This window comes from Talpa occidentalis, unplaced genomic scaffold (assembly GCF_014898055.3).
Source record: "Talpa occidentalis isolate TD23 unplaced genomic scaffold, MPIMG_talOcc4v2.1 talOcc4.2, whole genome shotgun sequence".
Lineage (NCBI taxonomy): Eukaryota > Metazoa > Chordata > Mammalia > Eulipotyphla > Talpidae > Talpa > Talpa occidentalis.
This window is the reverse complement of record NW_023602073.1, coordinates 140416376-140441659: the sequence shown is the minus strand read 5'-3', so window position 1 is coordinate 140441659 and position 25284 is coordinate 140416376. Positions and strand designations below refer to the sequence as shown.

The 25284-nt window shown below is 42.8% G+C and overlaps 1 protein-coding gene across 2 annotated transcripts in view; it reads right to left on the bottom strand.

Annotated features, from left to right (window-relative positions):
• The window catches only part of SASH1 (SAM and SH3 domain containing 1), a 229628-nt gene that overhangs the window by 122099 nt on the left and 82245 nt on the right, over positions 1-25284 (bottom strand). For both annotated transcript variants that reach the window (XM_037520543.2, XM_037520542.2), the window contains exon 2: positions 14711-14839. In XM_037520543.2, coding sequence (XP_037376440.1) covers positions 14711-14839 — 129 coding nt within the window. The remainder of the gene's footprint in view (positions 1-14710; positions 14840-25284) is intronic.

Below are 25284 nucleotides of genomic sequence, written 5' to 3'. Positions count from 1 at the left end.
TTATGGGTGTGTTGGGGGGGGGGGGAATTGAGTAAGAAATGTGGACAGAAGGTATATTTTCTCTTGTCTCCTTCCTCCCTGTTCAACCTTCTCTTTACGATATTTCCACAATCAGCCACCATTATTTGCAGATTCCTGTCCCCCCATTTATCTATTTCCCTTACACACACACATGCACACAATCAGTGCTACATGTGCACACACACATGCATGCACGCTTACACACAGAGCCTATCACAGACAGGAAGTGAGAACTAAGATGCTGAGGCTGGAGGGACAGGCAGGCCTGTGAGAAGGGCGGAGACTTGTCTCATGTCCAAAGAGCTCATCTGGTTGTAGAAGAAACAGAGCGGGGAAGAGCAGCAGGAGTGTGCACCTCTACTCATTCGCAGGAGGGCCTGTAAACCAGAGACTTAGTCCAGCCACACCTGAGACTCTACCGTCTCTTTCTAGACCCGTGTTGGTTCTTTCCTGGGTTCCACTGGCTCCCAACACTTGCATCTTTACTTTGTTCCCCTCTCTGCTATTCTGCACTCCCAAGTGACCATGCAAAGTGAATAGGAAAGGGGAAGAGAAAATAAAATAAAAAGGGAATGGAGAAAGGAGGATGGTAGAGGAAGAAGAGGCAGAGGAAGGGAAAAGGAAGTGGTCAACTCTCAGGAGTCAAGTCTCAGGTGGACCAGAAAATTCAACAGAGGAGGTGAACAAGCACCCAGAGGTGGGGTAAGTCAGTTGGAGGAGGGGTAAGTCAGTTTGAAAAGGACCAGGTTACCAAATGCATCTTCTGTTGTACTTCAGTTTTAATGAAGATTATCTTTAGTAGATCCTGGATTTTTACATTTGGGTATCAATTTTAAGATCGCAGCCTCTCCCTTAAAACCACGTTAAAAAATAGGTTTATAGGGCCTCCCCGGTGGCGCAGCGGTTGAGCGCTGGGTTGCGAGGCTGCCCGCAGCCTCTGCAGCGCCGGTTCGATTCCCGGCTGCTCCCCGGCCACCAGAGGAGGGTCCCACATGGTGCGCAGACCTCTCCTGCCGCCCGCTGCTCCCCTCAGCCGTGTACTTCGGTCCTTCTGCCTGCTCTGCTCCCTGCTCTGGCTCTGGTGAATTCTCTCACCCTCCCGCGCTTCTGACTGTACCCAGTGCATGTATAAACGAAACAAACGAACAAATAAATAAATAAATAAAAACATGCCTCTATAAAAAAAAAAAAAAGTTTAAAAAAAAAAAAATAGGTTTATAGAAGCAAACTTTAAAGCCTAAAAGAATTTTTGTGATTAAATACATGCTCATTGTGAAACTTTTCTCCTCTAATTAGAAGTTGACTCTCAACATATTTTACATTTTTATTAGCTGGCGGGTTTGTTCTATAATAAAGGCACCTTTTGGCCCTAGAATTATTCTTCCCAAAACATTCTTTTTTAAAAAGAATTTCTTACTCGTGCTTATTTTAGAAAACAAGAACAGTAATAAAGTTTCATTTTTTGATAGGAATTTGAATGTCTCCAAAATGCCCAGTTACCATCACTCAGTCATTCCACACACAGGCACTGATCACCTACTGCATGCTAGGAGCTGTTCTGGTCGTGGAGACACAGCAGTGACGGGCATATTTATTACACACGCAGAAGGGTGGGCCACAGAATTCAAAGTTCTATGGGATTCTGCAACTAGAATGTCATGAAAGAGTACATGTGAATTAAACAAAACCAGTGATTTGTACACATAAAAATTAATTTTACCATGTGAATTGTATGACAATAAAAACACTCATCTTAAAAAGCCCTATGAGGTGTTCTGAAGGGGATACTGTGTGCCAGGTACTTTCACAGGGCAGGTACTCCACAGATGTTTGTTTTACAAAGAATACAGTCAGCGGGCCTCCCTGGTGGGTTGGAAAGCAGCCTATGAAGCTAACCGCAGCCACTGAAGCATGAGTTTGATCCCCGGCCAGGGAGCCAAACACATGGCACAGCAGACCTCTCCTGCTCGCCCGCTGCCCCCCTCAGCAGTGTACTTTGGTCAATCTGCCTGTTCTGTTCCCCACTCTGTCTCTGGTGAATCCTCTCACCCCCCCTCCCATACCTCTGGCCTGTGCCCCAGCTCTTGTATGCATAAAAATAAAAATAAATCTTTAAAAAAAAAAAAAGGAATACAGTCAGCCTCAGTTTTTTATTAAAAGAAGCTATCAGTTTGGAAAAGATACATGGTTGACCCTTGAGCAACATGGTCCACTTATGCATGGATTTCCTTCAACCCCTCCTCTTACTCCTCCTCCTCAGCCCACTCAACATGAAGAAGACATAAAGGATGAAGACCCTTATGGTAAGCCACTGTGATATTCTTAACATTTTCTCTTCTCTAGCTTTCCCTATTCTAAGACTACAGTATATAATACACACAACATACAAGATTTGTGTTAATTGATTGGTTATGTTATGGGCAAGGTTTTAGGCAAACCACAGTAGTTAGGTTTCTGGAGAGTCAAGCTGTATTTGGATTTTCCACTGAGCAGGGAGTGAGTGACCCATGTTGTTCAATAGCTAACTGTATGTGTGTGTGTGCGTGCAGCGCTGTGAAGCTGTCCGCAGCCTCTGCAGCACCGTTTTGATTCCCGGACGGCCAAGGAGATTCCCACATGGCGCGGCAGACCTCTCCTGTCTCGCCCGCTGCTCCCCTCAGCAGTATATTTCGGTCCGTCTGCCTGTTCTGCTCCCGGCTCTGTCTCTGGCAAATTCTTTCATCCTCCTGGGCCTCTGGCCTGTACCCCAGTGCTTGTATAAATAAATAAATCTTTAAAAAAAAAATAAATTCACCTAAACCTTAGTTGTTTACTTCTGTTGGTCTAGCTTATGGCACAGATAACTGAGCAATTGTGCAAGTTCTGGTCCCAATTAGTCAGAAACCGGTCTTATACTAGATCTTACACTGCAGGGTCCTGACCCTCGCCTAAGAGAGCCACTCTTGCAGAACAGTTCAGCTAGCCTTTTCAATGACCAAGCATCACCACCTTCACCTTTATTGTCATAACATTTTTGGTATTTTCAAGTAAACTGATGAACTGGAATTTCTTGTAATCAGATCTGTATCACCCACTTATGCATATGACTAACAGAGCCTTATCCTTGGCTATCTTGTTCTATTGCAACATGAGCTTCCTGAAATAAGGTTTATATTTTCTGTTACTAATAACTTCCACATCACACTGAATAAGTTACTGAAACACCCCATAAAGCCAGTAAATATTGGTTTTGCTTTGCTGATCTTACCAGTTCAGTACATTCACTTTCAGGAAAATATTATCCACCATGATTTAGCCATCTCTGAAGTGGCTGTTACATAACACACTAAAATTAAAATATTATCAGCTCCTCTAATATTAGGTTATTCTATTAAGTAAACTGAGTATTCAAGAAAAGCTACAAGTAAAACAGTTCCAAGTTTTCATTTTAGTTTACCTTTTTGAATGTAATTTTTGAAAGTCTATCATTCCCTGTGTTCTATAACAATGCAGGGAATATAATGAAAGAGAATATTTGTAATTCAGAATTGCTCACAAAATCTACAAAGCATGTCAAGTTGTTTTGTCCCTATTCTGAATAGTTCAAGCTGTTGAGAATTTTTTTTTTTTAATGGGGATAACACTGCTTGACAACACTGTATATAATTTAGATTGATAGGATCACACCCTTCAGGTGTATGTGACCACCCCACACCCAAAGCCAAGGCACCCACAGTTCTCCTTGCAGCCCATCCTGCTCCCTTTCCTACCTTGCTCTCACCCACCCCTCCCCCTCTGGTAGCCTCAATTCCACAGTTGGATTTCTAGGGTTTGTTATTGCTTTGGCTTTTTCTGACTCTTTCATTTCTCGACATTTCACAAGTGACACCATCCAGTATGTGTCTTTCTTTATCTGACGTATTTCACATAGCATAATCCCTTCCAGTTCCATCCATTTTACTGCAAATGACAAAAGTTTATCTTTTCTTTAATAGCTGAGTAGTATTCCACGGTGTATATGTACCAATACTTCCTAATACACCCCTCCTCCCCCGGTCCCTAGGTGCTTGTGTTTTTCCCATAACTTGGCCATTGGAAGTAGAGCTGCAGTGAAAGTAGGAGCACGTATGTCCTTGCAACATTAATGTTTTGCATTCTTCAGGCAGATATGGAACCTGAAGGTCTACACGGTAGATCTATTATTAATATCTTGACAAATCTCCATACTGTTTTCCCCGGGACTTGGATCTATCTACATCCCCACCACAGGCTGTTGAGCTTTTTTAGTTCTTCTGTCTATGTCTCAAATATTCTGTCCCTTCCTTCACTTGTTGCCATTTCTCACCACTGTCAGATGACCGTCCCCAGCAACCAGTCACCTTTTGTTTCATTTATTGCTTTGAATCTGCCAAAGGTAAAGCATCATGTATGTGTGTATGTGAGAATAAACTTGAATGCAAAGAGAGAATGACCAAAGCGATGAAGAGAAACAGAGGATAAATAGAAAATAGTGTGGCGTCCCAGAAAGCTGTTTTCAACCCAAATGTTTAGTTGTACCTTTCATAAATGGTATTAGGAGACTTTAAGTTGGTACTTTAAAGAATTTTGTGGGTGGATGTTCCTTATTTTTTTATACTGAGTTTATCATTGAAATTTGTATAATAAAAATATTATAAATACTTTCAGACCATATTACCCAAGCATATACAGTAATCTGTAAATCCAGATTTACTCCCTGGGAGGGGCTCTGAGGAATCTCCTGAAAGTAAAATGTAAAATTAGTAAATAGTCTTAGAGGGTGGTATTCAGAAACTAGGTTGTGTCTGAACTAGGCAGATACTCCTAGTTTCAAATCCCATCTCTTATACCTACTAGCTTTTACCAAGTCCTGTGGTTGCAATTATTACTCACTAACAATTCATATTTCCATTATAAGTAACATATTATATTATATTATATTATATTATATTATATTATATTCAATCATGTCTAGCTTGTACCCAGAACTTTGCCCAGTGTCTACAAACATCATTTTATTTAACCTTTACAAGCTCACCAAGAAGTCACGGGCATCCCTAGTAGACAATGCCAAAGCCAAGGCTGCAACAGTGAGCATCCCACTGTTTGCCCAGCCAAAATCACCCAATTACCAACCCAAGTTCACAGAGTTCCTAAAAGAACTAAAAAGATAGTAGATGTGCATGCCTCATAAACCCCAACGTACTTTTCAAAATCTCATTATCTTCATAATTATCAGCATCATTATTATAAAGCCTCCTTATACTTTGCCCTTCCTTTCTAGCTATCCGCAGCACCTTCGTTGCGAGGCAGAGAAAGGGCCGCAAGACTTACACATGTTCAGTTGTACTACTGATCCACGATGCAGAACAGCTACTACTGATCCACGATGCAGAACAGCTTATCTGATAACTACCAGCAAGTCACTGGCATTTAAAAGACTCATCAACAATATGACTATCTACAGTGAATGTTTCCGGAAGTTAAAATTCTCCATTAGAAAAAAAAAAAATGGTTTAATCTTCACAAGCCAAGTGACGAACTCCAACAAAGAATTTAGATAAAATACCAAAACAGATTCAGAAAGATGAAAGAGATCAAAGGCGTATCTTGCAGAAACAATACTCACACCCCAAGGAGAAAGGACATAGACATACAAACAAAAATACCCTTTGAAATCACAGCTGGAGATCTGTCTTCCTCTTGGCATTTCTGTGCAGGAGACATGGCTCTTGCTGCACACATTAAAAAATAACAGACACCCCCACAAACACATCCAGATGTTCACGAATATTCATGATGTGCTTCCAATCTGGTTTGGACTTGGCCTTGATTTATTTTTGATTAAGTTCTATCTACTTCTGCTGGGCCCATAGATGGATGGCATGGCTGCAGCACAAATTTAGAACATTTTCGTATTCTACATAATTGCTGGAAGCATCTCAAACTCTCCCTTATAAATAACTGGTTCATGCACAAGTCTCAGAATAGCCAGGGAGAGCGAAAGCGGCTCGCTCCAGACCCCAGCTCTAAGGCCACCACCGCAGTGGCAAAAGTGAGTCTCCCTTGCCAGTGCACAGGCTAACATAAGGGAGCTAGACCCTGATACCTCTTCTGAGTAATACACTGAGTCATTAAAGGAATAGCAAGGCTCTGCTCTTGGGCGTAATGACATGTATGTTCTGAAGTCACCAAAGTTTGATACAGAATGGCTAGACGGAACTGAACCAATGACATCAAGCAAGTTGGCTCCGCATTTTACCACCTTTTCTTCTATTTAAAATAGAATTTGCAAACTCCCAAACTGAGAGAAAAGGCAGCTCAAATGAAAAACCACTTGCTGAAATAGGTGAAATGATCTTCTGATCAAAGGTGGCCAAAAGAAGCTCCATCATTACACTCAGTGTATCTAGGGTCCAATTCTTTCTGGCCTTTGGAATTTGGTGTGGGTGGCATCACCAGGCCAGATTCACTGTCCTGCCCCGGGGGACCTCTGGTCTGGCTTGCATGGATCTACCTCACCCTGCTCCAGGAGTCCAGACTTCCACCATTGCCCAAAGGATGTCTTAGAGGACAGGTAAAGCCCTTGGCTGGGGCCAAGCACTCAGTCTTCACAACCAGAACCTCAATTGTGATTCCTGTTGGTGACAAAGCTACTGCCATTATCACGGTGGCTTCTTACTTACATCCATGAGAGGAAATGCGAGATTTCAGTGAGAAGTTAGTGGGGAAAAAAAATATAATTTTTTCCATCAAAAAAAAATAGACATTATCATCAAATGACATTATGGATACCTACTTGGAGGACCTGAAAATGAGCAAAAATTCATCATACTCCTTTCATTTTTGCCCCACATCAAGACCACAGGGTTTTAGTGTGCTACAAATTGATAATTTTAAATAGCCTATAATTAGTGTGTGCTTAGGACAAGTAAATTATACTATACTCGTCCAAGTTGAAAGACTTTGTCAAATGTAAACATGTAGGTCACACTAGTTTGGGTGACCTGGTTTTAATATTGCAGGCCTTCAAAAAGACAACAGGCCTGGGCATCCCTTAACTTCTGCACTGTCCTGATTCCAAAGCCAGCCCTGCTTCCTTCCCAAGTCCCAAACAGCTCCACCCCCAACAGATTCTGCCATCAAAGTGTTCTCTTTTACTTTAATTCCTTGGCTTCTCTTCCCAGTTACTGTCAGTTTGATTAACATTTAGGAATTCTCTCTGTTGTGTGTAAGTGAAAACAACAACAAAATTCAGACTTTTCCCCTTCTGGAAAGCATTTATATTTTAAGCTGGATGCTATTTTGGTTTTGAATTCCCTTGGGGAAATACTGTGCTTTATTAAAAAAAAAACAAAACAAAACAAAACAAAAAACCCAGTATCTCTAAAATTCAGGAATAAAAAAGAAGAAAAGGAAGCTGAAGTTGTTGATCCATATTGAAAAAGTTTGTATGCTATGTTCATTGCTGTGCTATTTACAATGGTCACGTGACAGAAACAACCAAGTGCCCAGGGACAGCGGCGTGGATTAGGAAGCTGTGGTGCACATGGTACACATACACAATGAAATACTACTCAGCTATTAAAAAAAAAATAAGCCCTTGCCATTTGTGGCAACATAACTGGAACTCGAGAGGATGATGCTAAGTACATTAAGTCAGAAAGAAAAAGATTTATATGTGGAATATAGAGAAACCAAAGATAAGGGAGAGACAAAAACCAAAGAATAACAAACCCAGAAATCTGACTGCAAAATTGGGTTGCGGGAGGTGAGAAGAGGGAGGAAGGGGCCCCATGAAGTGTGGTGGGGGCTATGGGTGTCTTAGTCGTGGACAACTGTACACCTGGAGGGTTTGATCCTGTATCTGTAAAATCAATGTAAACCAATGCTACTTTAGAGAAGAAAAGAAAAGAAAAATTTGATAAAACCACACTCAACAGATCTAACCTGTCCATTCCCATAATTGTTCAAGGATTGAACAAAGGTGTGTAAGTGAAAGAGGATGGACACACCCCTAAATTAAGTGCAGTTTTAATAAAAATCTTTTTAGTTGTGAGAGGTATGGGAGGCCAAGATCAAATCTGGCAACCAAGAGATCTGTTTATGTCCATGTTAGCGCAGTGCAATGTACAAAAATGCTGACTGCATTGGGCCTGGGCATTTGACTACAAACGGGACTTTGTCTGAGAGGAGCCACAGCCCAGAACTGTATTACCATCTGGCTGAAGACATAATGCCTCAGTGTATTTTGACATCAAGTGTGTGAATCCCACAGCGGAGTACAGTTCAGAGTCACCATCTAATGCCCACTGTTTCTGACTGCAATCTGCACATCAACAGCAGCCCAAAGCCAGCGAGTAGGGTCCGTTAAGACAAAATGAAACAAAACAAAAACGAATGTCCTTCAGAACAACAACTGGGCTCGCAGCTGTTAAATATTTAAACTCTGGGCAATCTGCAACACCATTCACATTCTTATTCTGTGGAAAGGAAAATAAAAATTTAGGGACTACATCAGCCTTTGGGGTTTCTGTGCCCCAGAGTGCTCCAGAGTTCCCTGGAAACATCGGTGACCTGGGCCTGGGGGAGGGGGCAACCTGACTTAACTTTTTCTCGAATATACAGGGAACTCAAGGTACAAGAACCTGTTTTCTGCAGGCTTTGCTGTGTCTAGCAAATAACAAAAGAATAGTTAAGAAAACAAAACAAAAAACCACAAAAACTAGGCTGTCTGTGTGAAGCTGCAAATTCACCATGGCCCAGCCAGTCCACTATTGCAAAATGGCAATTATGTTTGTTTTGTCTTGTGCATGGTGATGAATCAGAACATTCTATTATATTTTTTACATCATTAATAATCCAAGGATCTGTGAAAGAACAGCGTGTAACTTTTTTCCCTCCATTGTTTATATCTTAGGCTCCAGCCAGAGTAAATGCCTCACAATGGCCTGTAAAAACTCCATTTTTCTCTCTCTGAAGTATTGACCTTTGAATGATCTGTATCCAGTGCCTTAAATTATTTTGCACTGATCCTAATCCCTGCCCCAAACCATTTCAGTCTTCCATGTTCTCTAAGATTGGATCCGGCACCACCTCCTATAGGAAGCCTTCTTTGACTGTCCTATACTGGGGTCAGGGGCTCTCCTTTGTATTTTAGCAACCCCAAGTGGTTGCTTGGGACCTCCCTGGTGGCCCAGTGGTTAAGTCTCATGAGTTTAATCACTGGCCAGGGAGCTGACCCACATGGTGCAGCAGACCTCTCCTGTCCCGCCCACTGCTCCCCTCAGCAGTGTATTTCAGTAGATCTGCCTGTTCTGCTCCCCACTCTGTCTCTGGTGAATCCTCTCACCCCCCTGCACCTCCAGCCTACACCCCAGTTCTCCTACACAAAAATAAATAATTTTTTAAAAAAAGGATTAAAGAGATAAATAAAATTTATTTTATTTTAATAAAATTTAAAAAATAAAAGTGGTTGCTTGTCTACTAAATTGTGACCTTTGTGATAACAGGAAAATATCTTTTATCTGTATTACTGGAAGTACAAAGTCTGAGACATAGGCTTAATGCTCATTAAATATTTGTAAATAATTACATAAATGAATTCGACAGATATTTATTGAGCATCTATTATGTGCTATGCACTGTTCTCTATGCTGGAATTCAGAAGGGACTAAGACAGACAAACAAAAGCCCCTGCCCTCAAACCAAGATCTACAGGAAGGGACCTGAGAGAACTTTGACAGGCCATGGCCACATGCTACCTCACACCTACCTCACACCCATGAGATAAGACACTCTATAGCTAAGGTGTGAAAAAGGCAGGATGAGAATTCTCAGTGAACTGAGAATGGCAGGATGCTGTTAACAGTCCAGGCTGGGTACCACCCATGTGGAAGTTGGACTCTCCTGCTTATCTATGCTTGAAATGTCCCCAAATAAAAAGCTAAAAACATCTCTGCACTGTTATGAGTCAATATTAATGAAGAATGAAAAACAAATACTCTTCATTGCTACTATAGGAGGTGGTGAACTAGGAATGGAAGGGAAGAAAATAAATAAGTAGGTATAGGTCACTCATGATGATGGACCAGGGACTTTAGAGCACGTTTCTTTTTCGATTCTCACAATACCTTTATGAGATATTTTAACCCCATTTACAGACAGGGAACTAAGACTTATGGAGTTTTCACAACAAACTAGATCAAAAAGCCAGAACTGGCAGCTTGTGCCCTGCTCAGCCGACCAGAACTGCTTTTGCAAGTAATTGCACCATGCATAGGGGTCAGGACCTCTGTTTGGACTGGGGTTGAGGTGTAATCTGAAGAAACCCTGAGAATCACCACTAGTCACGACAGACACCATTCTTACTGCCTCTTAGTCCAGAATTCTACCTGGAAAGATTAAATTATTAAAACTGCAAGGAATGACAATTAGACCCCAGAATGGTTCCCACACTCTCAGCAATGGTTCTGATCTCACACATCTCTGTTAGCACAGGCAATATTTTTATTCCCACTACTTGTTCTAAAAGACCTGAGTGAGTCTCGGCCTGGGTGCACATAGTTCCGGGGCACACACAGATGTGCTCAGGATTTGGCAACCACGCCAAGCCCAGCCTGGGCTGACATCATCCTCGGGGTCCTACCATGGGTGGGGACTTCTCCCCCAACCACACAGACGGGGTTCCTACTAACACCCAAGCAGGCTCATCCTCAAAAATGCTGAGGAAGCTGATAAGAGGCCACCTTGTGTGTGTCCCTTTCCTGGCCAGGATGTCACTTTGACAGATGTCAGACTTAGCATCGCTAGAGATGGGCCCATTATGGACTTGGAAAGCTGCTATCATTTCCAAATGTAGCTTCTCCCAGCCAAAAAGATACACAGTGCTCAGGGACATGCCAAACGTGGGAAGATGGGCCGCTTCCCCGCCACTCACAGAAGCTAATGTCCCATTCCCCAGCAGAGGCCAAGGCTGTGGTCCAGACACACCGTTCCTTCGGGGCCCATTTGATGCTAAATAAAAACTCTCGCCATAGCGATAAATTTGAATCATCATCCCTGTTTATACTGTTGAATCTCCCCCATCTGTACTCTCTGTTGCCTTCCTCCCAAGCCACTTTATCAGGTGCTTTATTCTAGTCAGGGGCCGGGTGATTAAGTCCTGGAGAAGGGGCTTGTGATCCAGTCCAGAAAGTTAATTACCAACATAATTAGCAAAACCTTTTATCTTTCAGGCTTAAGTCAAGTATCTCTGTGGGCAAGGTGTCTTTTTAGTTTGTTCTCTATTTGACATGTAATTAGCTCTTAAGGATAATGCCCTTTGTGACTTTTCAAAGCCAAACTCAAATATCTAAGTAAACGTCTGTTCTATCTATGGACTATTCCTCAATCCCCAAAACTTACCCAGAGGATCTGAAATGAAATAAAGTCATAAACCAGTTCAACTTACCACCCCAACTCTCCATACTCAAAGCTGTCTATATGTCTAAAAGTCTCCATGCCCTTTTCCAAAGCAAACACAACCAACTTAACGCTACTTCTTTTCTTCTGGGGATGTTTCAAGGCTCCTAATATATTATCATTTCCTCTTAGTTGTTTAGTGGATAATTTTTTCTCCACACCATCTTACATTCCACTCCCTCATATAGTAAACCTCAGACCCACCTCTGCTCCAACAGCTGGACAAGAAAGAATCTTATCTACTTATCCAAGATAGATTGGGAAGTTTAAAAATGCAAATAAAATCTGATATAATAAGAGAGTGTTATGAAAGTTACAGCTTCAAGAGAAGAACTTTCCATCAGAACTCAATCTGTGATGAGTTCACTGCCTGAGAAGGAACTTCCAGAAAGTCAGCAGTGTGGCCTGCATGGTATGAAAGGCGGGTAACCTTAGAACAGTTCTAACATTGACTGGGACATCTAAGTCCTAAGAAGCACGGCACACGGAGCAGGACATCTCACCCAGTCTTCACCAGAGAGCTCCCCTCTCCTGCTGCAAGCTGTCTGGAATGTCACTGAAAGAGAACCTGCACTTGCTGATTTGTGAGCTCACTTTTCTCACTAACTACAATTTAAAGGATGAACAGAGTCTCCATCTTGGCTCGAAGCAACTCCCATCAATTTTACCCACCACTACATTCTTGCACCTTTGATGAGAACTAATTAAGCTCATGTGGTGTTTTTTTTCCCCAGACTATCTTTTGCAGCTCTGGAACAGAGCACACCAAATTAAGCCCATCTGTCTAAATGGGAAGGAGTTATTTATCCTACCACCAGGCAGGCTGCCTTTCTTGCCCAGAAGCTGCCTTGCAAAGTTCCCAAACACCAGGGGATGATATGGTAACCCCAACCCTTAACCAGCTAGAACTTGAGAACAGTGGGTAAGTGTGGAGCAAGGACCATCCACCAACTCACAGCACTCCTTCCCTTGGATGGTGAAATGTCCGAGGTGGCCACCCAGGGCACTACTGGACTATTGTTCAAGGTCAAAATCACAACACTCATAATTCAGTGCAATATTTAAGTTGTTCTGCTTTAGTCTTGCCAAAAGAAAGGCGTTTTTTCATGAACTATGACCCAGTAGGAGAAAAGAATTAATTTTCATGGAACTGGGGAGTCTTTTGCTACTTGAGGTCACTTTTTTTAAAGGAAGGAAATAATCCCTCCATTCATATGTACGAGGGACCATGTGTTTGCCTGGGCCTTGGTGTTAGCCCCTGCCCGGGATGATTCCTTCTGGCCCCAATGGATGCTTCTCAAGCTCAATTGACTCTATTATTCTAACTTCCACTCCTGCCTCTGCTAAATCAGTGAACACAAAAGAAAAGAACCAGTAATTATTTGACAGCCTGATATGTAACTCCCGACCTAAGGAATCTTCACTTAGGCTGCATTATGGAAACAGGTGCAGAAAAGGGATGGAGCCTTAATTATGTAGGGGTGTTCTCCCCAAAAGGTTTAGACGGGCTTTTTACAAGATGTCCAGAGTAGGCTTTCCAATTTGTGTGTCACCGAAGGTATGTGGGACTGAGGTCAATGGAGGCCTGTGGGCCTCAGGAGAAACTGTTATCAGTCCTTAAAGAATGTAAATTGCCCAGATTTAGGACTCTCTCCCAAAACAACCTTTCTTAACTGAGAAACATTGTAAGGCAGGGCAAACACTTAGAGGCAAGATTTTGCTAGAGCTTTAATCAGGATATAAACCCCAAGCTTGTCCCATTTACTTTAGGACTTACAGTCAGGTAAGTTTCCATATGGTTGTTATTAACGTTGGTCTTTTTCTTCTAATAACCTCTCTGAGGTTCATTTGTTCTCCAGCCTCAGAAAAGCCCAGAGGGGTGGGAGTATATTCCCCTGCTCTCCCCCATTTCCGATGGAGCCTGGTCAGGTCCACTTGGAGAATATAAATATACCACATTGCTGCCTCAACTATTTGTTGGGTTTCTGGTCTAATGGGTCCTGAGTAACAGAAAAGGAATTATTAATTTTAAAAATGATCTGCTCCTAGTTTCTTATTTCCCCCTACCTTCCTTCCCTAAGGAGATTTATGAGATTTTATTTTAAAGAAGGAATTCAATCGAATCAGCAGTTTTCAAACATTTTGTGAAGGCAGATAACTCAGTTATTCAAAAACAGGTCCCCACAGGCTCCCCTGTAAATGAAAGATGGCCAAGGGCACTGGTCAAGCGCTGGCACAGAGGGTCCAGCCTTGTCTTCTGCCTCCTATTCCTGAATTCATCTTGAGGTCACCACAGGGAAACAGAACAATTGAAAAGCACTGAACCAAAATGAATCCAAATATAATAGATGGAGCAAATTTGAAATGACAAATGCAGAAGTTTCAGTATGCCACTTAATAGCAAATGTGTGTCATGGAAACACGAGCACATACAGATTCTACAGAGAGGACCTAAGCTATTTATTTACCATTTATCACATGCAAGTGCAAATGAGCCACTAAGCATACACACAGGTCTTTACAAAACAGCAAATGAATTTCCACGCACCCGAGGGAGAGAAGAGAATATAGTCATGAAGAAATGGTGATTGCAAAGAGGTCTTAGTGGCTTGGAAGAATTATAATTTAAAAAAAAAAAAAGTTAAGTGAAAAAGCAAGAATTACATTCCTGCTGTAAAAATGCCCAGAAAAAACATGGACCAGAGATCTGCTAAAACACCAACATGGTTATTGTTGAGTGAGAGATGAGGGTGGCTTCATGCGTCTTTAAACTGTGCCTTTTTGATAAAAAGAGAAAGGAAAGAGAGGGAGAGGGGAGGAGGGAGAGAAGAGAAGGTTGGGGGCAGCAGGTAGGCAGGCAGAAAACACTCATCTACACGTCCTTTGGGCATGGAGCCTGCAGAGCTGCAGCATACACTGACCCAGTTGTCAAAACATACCATACCCTTAAGTTAAAAAAAATAAAACAGAAATAAAAATCCATTCTTTTAATGACTAGAAAGATCTGATCATATTGTCCCGGTCAATTCTCATTCAACTTCACATCTGGAAAGAGGTAAGCAGATCCTTTAGGGATCTGAATTCATCTCCCCAAACCAGTTGCCACAGCTTCCAGACGGATGCTCCGTGCACAAGGGGCTGGCTTGAAGGCCCAAGGAGGCGCGGCTGGGCCAGGAGCATCAACAGGAGCTAGCCTCCGGGCAGTAGCATTCCCCAAGGCCCCACTCACCACATCCAGGTCCTGGGAAACCCGCCGCTTCCGCAGCTCCTCCATCCTCTCGCACACATCGGAGAAACAGGTATTGTAATAATCTGCATACTGCTGTGCCAGGTCATCGATGTTTCCCAGAGAGCCGTCCTGAGGGAGAGCAGAGTGGGGGAGAGAAACAGGGAAAGAACAAAGGCTGTCAGTGCCCTGGTCTTTGATCTCTCCTCAGCGTTTATAGTAATAATCACTGATATTTATTAATGATGAACTTGTGCCAGGCTGTCTTAGGTGCAATGATTTGAATTCTCAGGACAGCCCTCAGAGATGGGACCTGTTCTCACCATTTAGATAGACAGAGTAGCTCAAAGAAATTGAGCAGCTCTCCCAGGAGTGCAGGGCTAACAAGCCAAGAAGTCAGGTCTCCAACTGGGGCTTATTTGGTGCCAAAACCAAGGCCTTGAACCCACAGCAAAGCATGTGTGAGCAGAGAAGAACGTCAGCAAAGGCCTGTATCAGGTGAGTATGTCCCTGACACCCAGTCATGCTCTGTGGCTGCATCAGAACCTCCTTTTGAGAAATGTAGATGCCAGGACCACACTCCCAGTTATTCCAGTTGAGAACTGGAAGGGGAACCCACGGGAAGGCTGTACTTGGACATCCCTGAGCCAACACACACTCAGACACGTGGAAATTATTAGTCCTTGAGTCATCCCATATACGTCTGCAAGAGCAAATGCACGTATAAATTCACCCAAATAAACTAGGAAACATGTCTGGCTTCTCCCTGGGTGGGGGCTGGTTAGCTGCTCTGAATTCCACACTCCTGGGTTCAAACCTGGCTCGGCGGCCATTGTCGCGTCTGGTCCAGAGATTTTACACACATTTCTTAATCTCTGGCAATGCTAGAAAAATAGTAGCACCTAACTCACAGTGAGGAACAGGCAGTAACATCCAACGCCTAGAACGTGGTCCTTAGAACTTATGTCACAGTACCTGGCACGCAATAAATGCTTATAATGTACTTAGTTACTATATTCCCTTGGAGGTACTGCTGCAGACGAGCTATAGTCTGCCTGGAGGAGTGGTTCCTAAATCCATGACTGAACATGTACACAGAGGATGACAGAAATGCTGCCTACATTTGTAAGTTATGCCACTTCTATTCATTCATTCATTCATTTATTATGTTTCAGAAAAATATCTACCCAGTCTCTTTTCATCCCCCACATGAGCTTTCTTTGGCATGAATAAATAACCTAACCAAGACAACCACAAGATAGCCAAGAAAAATGCAACTTTTAGACAGCTTACAGGGTAACACACACTTCCCATTTCACAGGCCCCCTGCCAGGCCATGGGGTAATTAGCACAGTGCAAAGCAGCCCCAGATGCAAGCAGGGCTGGGGACTCAACATGTCTCCCTCAGCCTTTCTGTTCAAGACCGCAAGGCCCTGGTCAGGAGACTTGGGTGTGAGCAAGCGACCATCTCTATCTCACTTCTGCATTCATTGATTTTACAGAACTACAGAAGTGGAGAAAGAGAAATTGAAAGAAATGACTTCTTAAAAAAGAGTCTTCCCTTCCCACCAGCAAAATGCCAACACTTGGTAACTAGCTCCAAGTCCCAGATACAGAGCTAGGGGCAGGAAGGACTTTTAAAAGACCAGTAAGATGTTTGAATATTTGAACATGTCTGGGCAAAAGCCACTGACGCTGCACAGTCTGTCTGTCTGAGATGACCATCGGGAAGGACAAATGTTTACAGTCAGGATTCCAGCAGGGGAATAACATCAGTCAGGTGACGATCTGCTGTTGAAGGGCTGAGGAAATGCAGGGAGGGGGTGAGCCCAGCAGCCTTTGCTTCACTCAAACAGGGAGCCAGAAAGTCCATTGGTGAGGTTCGTGAAACGTAGCATGACAAGCCCATGTATGACCCATGTCTCAACACAGCAGCACACGTCCCTGGCACAACATGAAGACAGTGACTTCCCAACTGGTTTTTCTGTCTCCTTCCTCACTCAGCCTGATGTGCCTTTGACCCAGCCAGTCACCCAGGTGACCTTGCTAAATAGAGATCTGATTGGTACCCCCAACTCACCAGGAATCATCTAAGCTACCCTGTCACCCATCCTACAAAACAGCCCCTAAACTTACTGTTCTGACCGTTGGGACTCTTTGCCTCTGCTCCCCCCCAATCCCAACCTAGTTGGGAACAGATCTGAGCAATGACTGAGAGGCCCAGAGGAACCAGAATGGCCAACTTTCTCCCACCCCAACCCCTCGGTCCCAGAATCAGGGAAACTAAGGGAAAGAGCAAGAGCAAAAGAACTGCTCCCATGGGAGTGTCTGTTCTGAGCGCCAGATACTGACACCAGCACTATGACAGCAAAGTGGCCGCTGAGACCAGGGCACAAGCCCCCTGCCTGGCCAGCGGGGAAGCACCTGGGCAGTTCCGAGGACAAAGGCAACTAGTCTACCTTTAGCATCAGGGCATATGCCTTCCAAGAACCTAGGAAGTTTGCTGATACTTGAAAGAACCAAAGCCCTCACCAGCTCTCTTCTTCCCAGAACTTCCCACCTTCTACTCTCTCTCCTCCAGCATATACTGGGAAAGACCCAGGACCAGGAGCTCGCTTTGCAGTGAGTGCTGCAAAGTGGAGGGGACAGGACCTGCAGGAGCTTTACCTGAGAACCCATTCTTCAGAGTCATCACCTTGATCCACTTCCCACAGCAACTGGGACCCCTGGGACATTCTGGGCTCTTGAGAGTTGTCTCAGTCTCTCAAGGATGTGATGGAGCCTCACCCCAAAACATCTATCTTCATCCATCCAGGAAATGAAACATACCTGCCACTTTTGAGCAAACACAAAATGCACATCTTCTAAAATCTCAGTGAACTTGGTAGAGGCTTTATAGCTACATGCTTTCCTATGGGTTGCTGTCTCTCTTCTCTCTCTCTCTCAGAGGCACTAAGAGTTAGTTGTTCTGACCCAGGCAACCTCTCCAATCTTGACCCAACACTGAATCCTGTTTTCTCAAAAATCACCAACTTCCAGGTTGTTGAATGGTACAGTCACTGTTTCCTTGAATTAAGCACGTCACCACCTCCATGTAGAAACAACAGTTTATATAGCTTTGTTGAAATTACTTTTTCTCTCTCCTCATTCATCTGTCCCAGCGACACCCTCAAGCCAACTATTCACTTCAGTTCTAAAGTTTCCAAGCCGCTGATCAAATTTTGTTTCCTAATAGTGAAAAAGTTGAATTCTCGATTCCTCGTTCTTAATCACTCAAAACTCCTCAATAATTTGGGGGCCTGGAAATCACATCTGTTGCTCAAGAGGCAAAAAGCAGCTGCCTCAACGCAACTCAGGCCAAAGACAGCAAACATGTCCCTGCTGGCTGGTGCTACAGTCTCCACTCTGTACTTGTGCTCAGCAGATAATAACTTAGAGCTGGGTGGCACAGCTGCTTCTACGTCTTCCCAAATCACTTTCCAGATGTGCAGTAAAGCCCCCAAATTACCACCTTCATCACTCTTGATGATCTAAGTGCCAGGAAAGACAAAAGACTAAAATCATGTGTGTGTCTTTTAAAAGTAGGCCTAGGCCGCCATGCCTCAAAAAGAATACTTTCTGTCCCAATCAAATAAACTACATGCTGATTTTCTCTTTAGCCACTCAAAATCCACACTCTTTCAGGACTATTTATAAATCTTTGCTTCATTTCTAGCCAATTTGTTCTTACTTGAGGTACACTCAGTGAAAATATTTACTTTTACTATAAATATTTGCAAGATTAGATTGTAGGGAATTTAAATAATAAAACTGAGGAATCGATTCACCATACCTAGGGTATCTTTCTTTTTGGGATGTGAAGTTTATGTCTGACTCAACACCTCACAACTCTAATGTAAACAGGCATGGATGTTACAAAGTTTGACTTTAAACCAGCCCCACATGTGTGATAATAGATACAATTATCAAAATACTGAAACAGATTCCTTTTTAATTTTTTTTTTCTGTGTAGGTGTTAAGTTTCCACTTTACACTTTATGACTTGTCTCATCTGTTTCACTTCTGATTTTTCCTTTTGTTTCTCATGCATTAGGCTGAAGCCAACATGATTCAAGTTCAGGAATAGGGGAAGACTATTTCTGCAAAAGAAAATTTTTAAGTAAATTGTGAAAGTTTGTGTCACGTTATCTTTTCATGACAATGTTCACATCCCTGTCTTAAAAAAAAAAAAAAGAGAGATGCGTGTAAATTCAATTCCTTCCCTTTTGTTATTATAGAACCAAGTCACAGCATCTTTCTATATAACTATTTCAGTGGGAACAAACATAAATTATATCTGTGGTCCCATTACTAGTGCCAGCTTAACAGAAGACAAATTTGTGTCATCTTCCCAAGAAGCCATAGAGCACGCTGATACCAAACACCCGCCTTTTATACAACCAACATAAAAATACAGAAAAATCAGGGCATTATATGAAACGATTCTGACTACAGTATGGCCTGCTATAGCAATTAGGGAGAACAGGAGCAGAGCTCTGTTCTCTCAACAATTGATTTCACAGATTTCTGATATTTATCCCAATGTGCATCTGTCTCTGGAAAATGTGAAAACTAAACTACAATGAAAACAGAAGACGCTTGTATCATTACTTTCATTATTTTTGCTTTCTTCTTTCCCAGATGCCATTTATGGTTTAGAATATCTTGACAAGCTTAAGGGGAAAAAGAAAAAGAAAAAGAAAGAAAAACGCTAAAAACACCAGGAGACACAATGTACTATATAAGGCTCTATGCAGATCACATGCAAATGATTGCAAATGAACTGTGGTCCTGCTATTTTATGTATCTATAAAGACAGCGCCCCAAGGGATGTCTCAGTGTGTTGTTCTGAACCCCCAAAGTTGAGGGAATGAAAGAGAAGAGATTCCTGACTCATTTATTTAGTGTGTCTCTACCTTTTCTGACCATAATAGTAAGTACATATATGCTATTTTTCACATAATATAAATTATATAGATATTTACATTGTTCCCTGTTGTTCTGGAGATACAGATAGATTTACGTCAGCACATCAGTCCCCCACAAGTTAAATCCTCTAAAAGAAATCATTACACTACACTGAAACTCAACTGATTTCTTGAATGACTTTCGCTATGTTTTTTATTCTTAATTAGCTTGTTTAAAGACTTTGAGTTGATAAACACTTTCAGCCACCTTTCAGGTAAAATTGGTACCCATAAAAAAGACTTTTAACTCTGATTTCCTTGTTCAGCCTCATTGAATCTATGAGATGCCACTGTTTGCACCAGTTCTATCATCCGTCCTTGCATATCACTCTGAAAAAAGAAATTAAATATATACTAATTGACCTTAAACACCGTTCTCTATGATACCCCTCCCAGAGTATCTGCACATATTTGAGCTGGAATAGTGTCTCTCAGGGAAGCTTTTATACATAACAACCAAACATGCTAAAGGGACCTATTAGATCATGTTGTGTGAGAAAGAGCCCCACACCCACATGGCAGGTGGCTGGAGGGTTGACTTCACATCTTCCATTCCGCTCTTTCCAGCAACACCCAGAACTTTCCAGAGTCTATGTCTAACTCTTGCTTTGGCAAATAATGATCTTGGTGCACAGGGCCCCCAATGCATCTGTGGCCTCAGTTCACATAAACCCCCTCCTGGTCTCACAGTAGCAGCAGCGCCCACTCCCTACTTCCTGAACACCAGGCACTCACTGCCTTCACTGCTACAAAGGTCTGTGGGAAAATACATTTTTTAAAATGCAGCATGGAATCTCTTTGATATAACATAATTATTTATGAATGCATATTGTATCAAATTACAACTATAAGCACTTATGAACATAAACTATTTACAGCTACCACTATTTACATTAAAAATACATGTAAAAAGATAAAAGCAAGTATATATTAAAAGTTCTAAGGGTTTTCCTATTCCCAAATGCAGATCACGGCCCTTTGGGGCTGTTTTGGGTCAAGGTTGCATCAGAAAAGCAACTGCCGCGGTGATGGAGGAGCTGGTGGAACAGTCTGCACACACTGCTGCCCCTGGGACTGAGCTGGAAGTCACCCCAGACTGGTGATCATGGAGGAGGTGGGCACGACTGAGCAAGGACAAACCAGAACCCCTGGGAACATCAGGACTATGAAGCTAACTGGGATCCACATCTGTTTCTCATCAGCTCTGACCTTGATTCCATGGGTGACCAACAAGAGAAGCTGGAGCTCTTCATGAGGAACCTACACACACACTTGACTCAGTTTCTCCAGAAGATGGAGATCTGGCAGGACCTAGACTTGCTCAGGTCCAAGTGTCACCTCATGCCAACCAAGTAAGTGCCACTCCATGAGACTGCCACAGAGCCTGCTACCCTCTGCCACATTCTGAGTCTAAAGAAATAAGGCAGCTGATTTATTTCCAGCTTCCAGGTTGACCCTATACTAAGTCACCAGAGTCCACAGATAAATGAAAACATTTGCGACCAGCATTTGTTTAAATGGCATCGGAAGGGACTCCCTGGTGGCGCAAGGGGTTTAGTCTCAGCACTATGAAGCTATCAGCAGCCACGTGGCATGAGTTTGATCCCCAGCCAGGGAGCTGACCCACATGGTGCAGCAGGCCTCTCCTGTCTCACCCGCTGCTCCCCCCAGCAGTGTCTTTCAGTGGCTCTCCCTGTTGTGCCCCCCACTGTTTCTAGTGAATCCTCGCACCCCCCTGTACCTCTGGCCTACACCTCAGTTCTCGTATGCATAAATAAATAAATCTTTTAAAAAACTTTGCTCATCAAGCATCAAGACCTAATGATTTATTTCATTAACTCAAATAATATTTCTTGATCACCTATGGCATTTCAGGTCCTAAGTATACAATATAAAATTGAGAAGCAAGAGGCCTCCTTGGTGGCACAAGGGGTTATGATGCAGTGCTATGAAGCTATATGCAGCCTCTGCAGCACAAGTTCGATCCCTGGCCAGGGAGCTACCCACATGGCACGGCAGACCTCTCCAGTCTCCCCACTGCTCCCCTCAGCAGTGTATTTCAGTAGATCTGCCTGTTCTGTTCCCCACTTTGTCTCTGGTAAATCTTCTCACCCCCACACCTCTGGCCTGTACCCCAGTTCTTGTATGCATAAATAAATAATTCTTTAAAAAAGTCAAGAAGCAAGAATTATTACTACACAGAAAAGCAAAGTATCACCCTCTGTTTATAGGAACACGGTCATATGGTTAAGTCACAGGAACTTTTTGAAGAGATTTACTAAAATAAATGTGCAGTAAAAAAAATAATTAAAAAATAATAAAATAAATGTGCAGTATAGGGCCTTTTGGAAATTTATTTCCTTATTGAGGTAAATTGGGTTTACAACACTGTCTATGATTTAGGAGATTAGGTTCATACTTCCTCGGGTGTATATCACCACAGCACACAACACCCACCACCAAAATACCCATGGGCCTTTATCCCAGAACACTGGAGGGCCACCTCCTGCCCCTAGCCTCATTCCCCTTTTTGGAAGTAAAGGCTCTGAACAATCCACTTTGCTGGGCTCTCAATGTCTCAAAGGAACCTTTCACTGGAACTTTCAGGACTTGACAATGCATGCAGGGAAGAGACAAATTGTTCTACAAAGTTCAATACAGATTCTTACTCAAAATGGACATGTGGATTTAGCAGATGGTGATTTTAGACTACATTCATTTCTCTTCTAAACTGCCCTGAGCTTAATAGCATCACGGATTTGGAAAGAATAGCAGAGTGAGCTAGTTGGGTGGGGATGAAGTCATAACTTCAGACCAGATTCACAGATTTCTGATGAGCTTGAATCACACTCTGCACTTCCTCTGGCTGCCTTGGGCACATAAGGGAGAAGCTATGGACATCCTCAAGCATTGAACCAAACAAACGGGTTGGGAAATGACTGGAAAAATAGAGGCATCTATGTTATTCTTGGCATTTTGCAAATGAGTACATTAATCTCAGAGCTGAAATTTATGTCTCTTAAACCATGTATCAGTACTTGGGTGTGCTGTGTTTTACGTAAATTATATTCTGCTATGGCTTGAGCAGGTCAGGAGGTGTGATAATACGTAGAGTCAGACAGACCTGATTTCCTCAGCCTGCTCCTGAGGACAGCAAGACTGCTAAGTGAGACTTGGAGGTCTTGGTGATTTGATCAAAACTAACTGAAAAAGGGCCTCCCCTGGTGGTGCAGCGGTTTACCACTGGGTTGAGAGGCTGCCCGCAGCCTTTGCAGCGCCAGTTCGATCCCCGGCCACCGGCGAGGATTCCACAAAAAAAAAAAAAAAAAAAAAAAAAAAAACCCTAACTGAAAAAATACCATGCTTGCAACCATCACAGTTATCAACTATCATTGATTCAACTCTTTCTGGGCAATGTTGTCAAATATCTACATTTTTAGGAACTGGCAGATACCAAAACAATATTTTAAAATGGTATTTATTGTTACAATAAAATTCACAAAACTCAGTACTGAAAACTTGTAACTTGTGTTACAAGTTACTGTAACTTGTGCTTTAATAACCCTTAAAAAACTTTTTCCACCTCCCCAGCTACAGTCAAATGCCTATGCCTAGCCTTTCAAGAAGCTCAGTCTGAGCTCACTGTCTTTTATTACAGACTCCAGTCCTCCAGGAGACTAGCTATCAACCAGTTTCGTGATGCTACACTCTCAGGAATCACACACTAATCCCCAAAGAAGCCACTAAATCTATTACAAGTCCTAAGTCAGTGTTACCATAAATTTCTTCTTTAATATCTCTCAACATCTCAGTGGACTCAAAATATCTCTCCATCTTAAACCTAACGATGTTTTAAGCCATTGACAAAACCTCCCAGCTAGTCATCCTCTCTCAATGCCATCTCATTTACAATTCACTCTATACCCCATGACCACTGTAACTTTTCAAAATGTAAATCTTGGAAACTAAATGTCTCCCAGTGCAGAGTTGACAAAGTCAGTCTGTTGCCTATAGTACAAGAGCCTTTTCATCTAAACCCCGTCTGCCTCTTCACACTGACTCCCAGGCTCCACCTCTCTGTCCCAGCACCAGTTTTGGCCAGATCAAACCATAGGCAGCACCACCCACCCCTGTTCCCCTTTCTTTCACCTTACTGATCCTGGGGACAGCAGTCCATCCTGTACAGTGAACCATGTGTCACCTGACCTTCCCATGGCGTCAGAGTAAACCCCACTCCCCATTCCAATGGCATGACCTGATGTCTGTGAAATGCTTCAAATAACGGGGCAAAGAGAGAGGGGTGGGTGCAGATACACATAAAACAAGTTTGGCCATTGTTAATAACTGCAGAATGGGAACATAGGAGTTCTTTAAATAATCTATCTTTGTATATATTTAAACATTTCCATTTTAAGACATTCTTTAAAGGTAACTTTTCCGATTAATGTGGTTGTTGTCCCCAGAAGACTTTAAAGTCCCTGAAAGGCGGAGCTAGAGCTGAGCTTTTCTCATTTTTGCAAACTCAGCACCTTATACCATTAGGATGCTGCCACTTAGCGCTTACTTCAGGGATGTCGACCAAATAAATGAATGGAAGTCAACAGAGCTGATTTCTCACTTTCCGAGGTGTTGCAACATTCATTCAGCAACTACAGTGACATACCGTGTGCTAATCCAGCACTCCTCTCTGCAATGGTGAGCTTGCCCATGACAGTCTCTGTTTCCACTGATCTCACCACAGTGATACCATCTAGTGAGTGCGACATTCAGCCAGGAAATGCATCATCAGAAATGACAACAAATGAAGAACAGGGGTTGGGGGGAGTGGTTCCAAGTAGAGGAGACAAAAAAAGTGCAGTTCCTGGGAGTCAGGACACAACACCAAGCCTCTTCCAGGGGGAAGTTACCCCAGGGAGGTTAAGGAGTCAGGGCAGTAGTGAGGCCAGAGGTGGGTGAGGGGTGGAGAGACAGAAGGGAATGCAGATAGGAAGATACTTCTTCTACAGAAATTACTGATTTCCAAGTATTTCCATATACTGCTGATAATTCTTAATACACCGAGCATCACAGATCTCATTGGAATTCAGTGAATGTCTCTTACACCAGAAAGATTAAAGGGAAAGTCACTTAGCACGGTGGGCTTCATTAAGGTAATTCATGTCTCATTTTTTTCTGGTATCCTGATGGAAAAAGAAGTTATAAGAATTTGAGGCAAAGACAGGTTATATAAAAAGACACTGAACATATGAGGACCATATCCAGTGGAAGCCTCCAGACTCAGCTCCCACCAGGGAGACCCACACCTGGAATACAAGTGAGCAGAGTGTCGTGAGGGGTAAGTGCTAGGGCAATGCTGGGGCCACAGAAACACACAGACTGTCTTCAAGACAATGTGCTATGCCGAGCTGCAAGGAAGCCTGTGGTTCCTGTTTAAGGAGACTATTTTAGGCAGGCACTTCATTCACGTGACACCAACTGGATGGTTCCATGCTAGAGTCACAGAGGAACCAGCTCACCCACTGCCCTAGAAAAGCTCCCAGGACCCAGCACACCTTCATCACACACCTGACC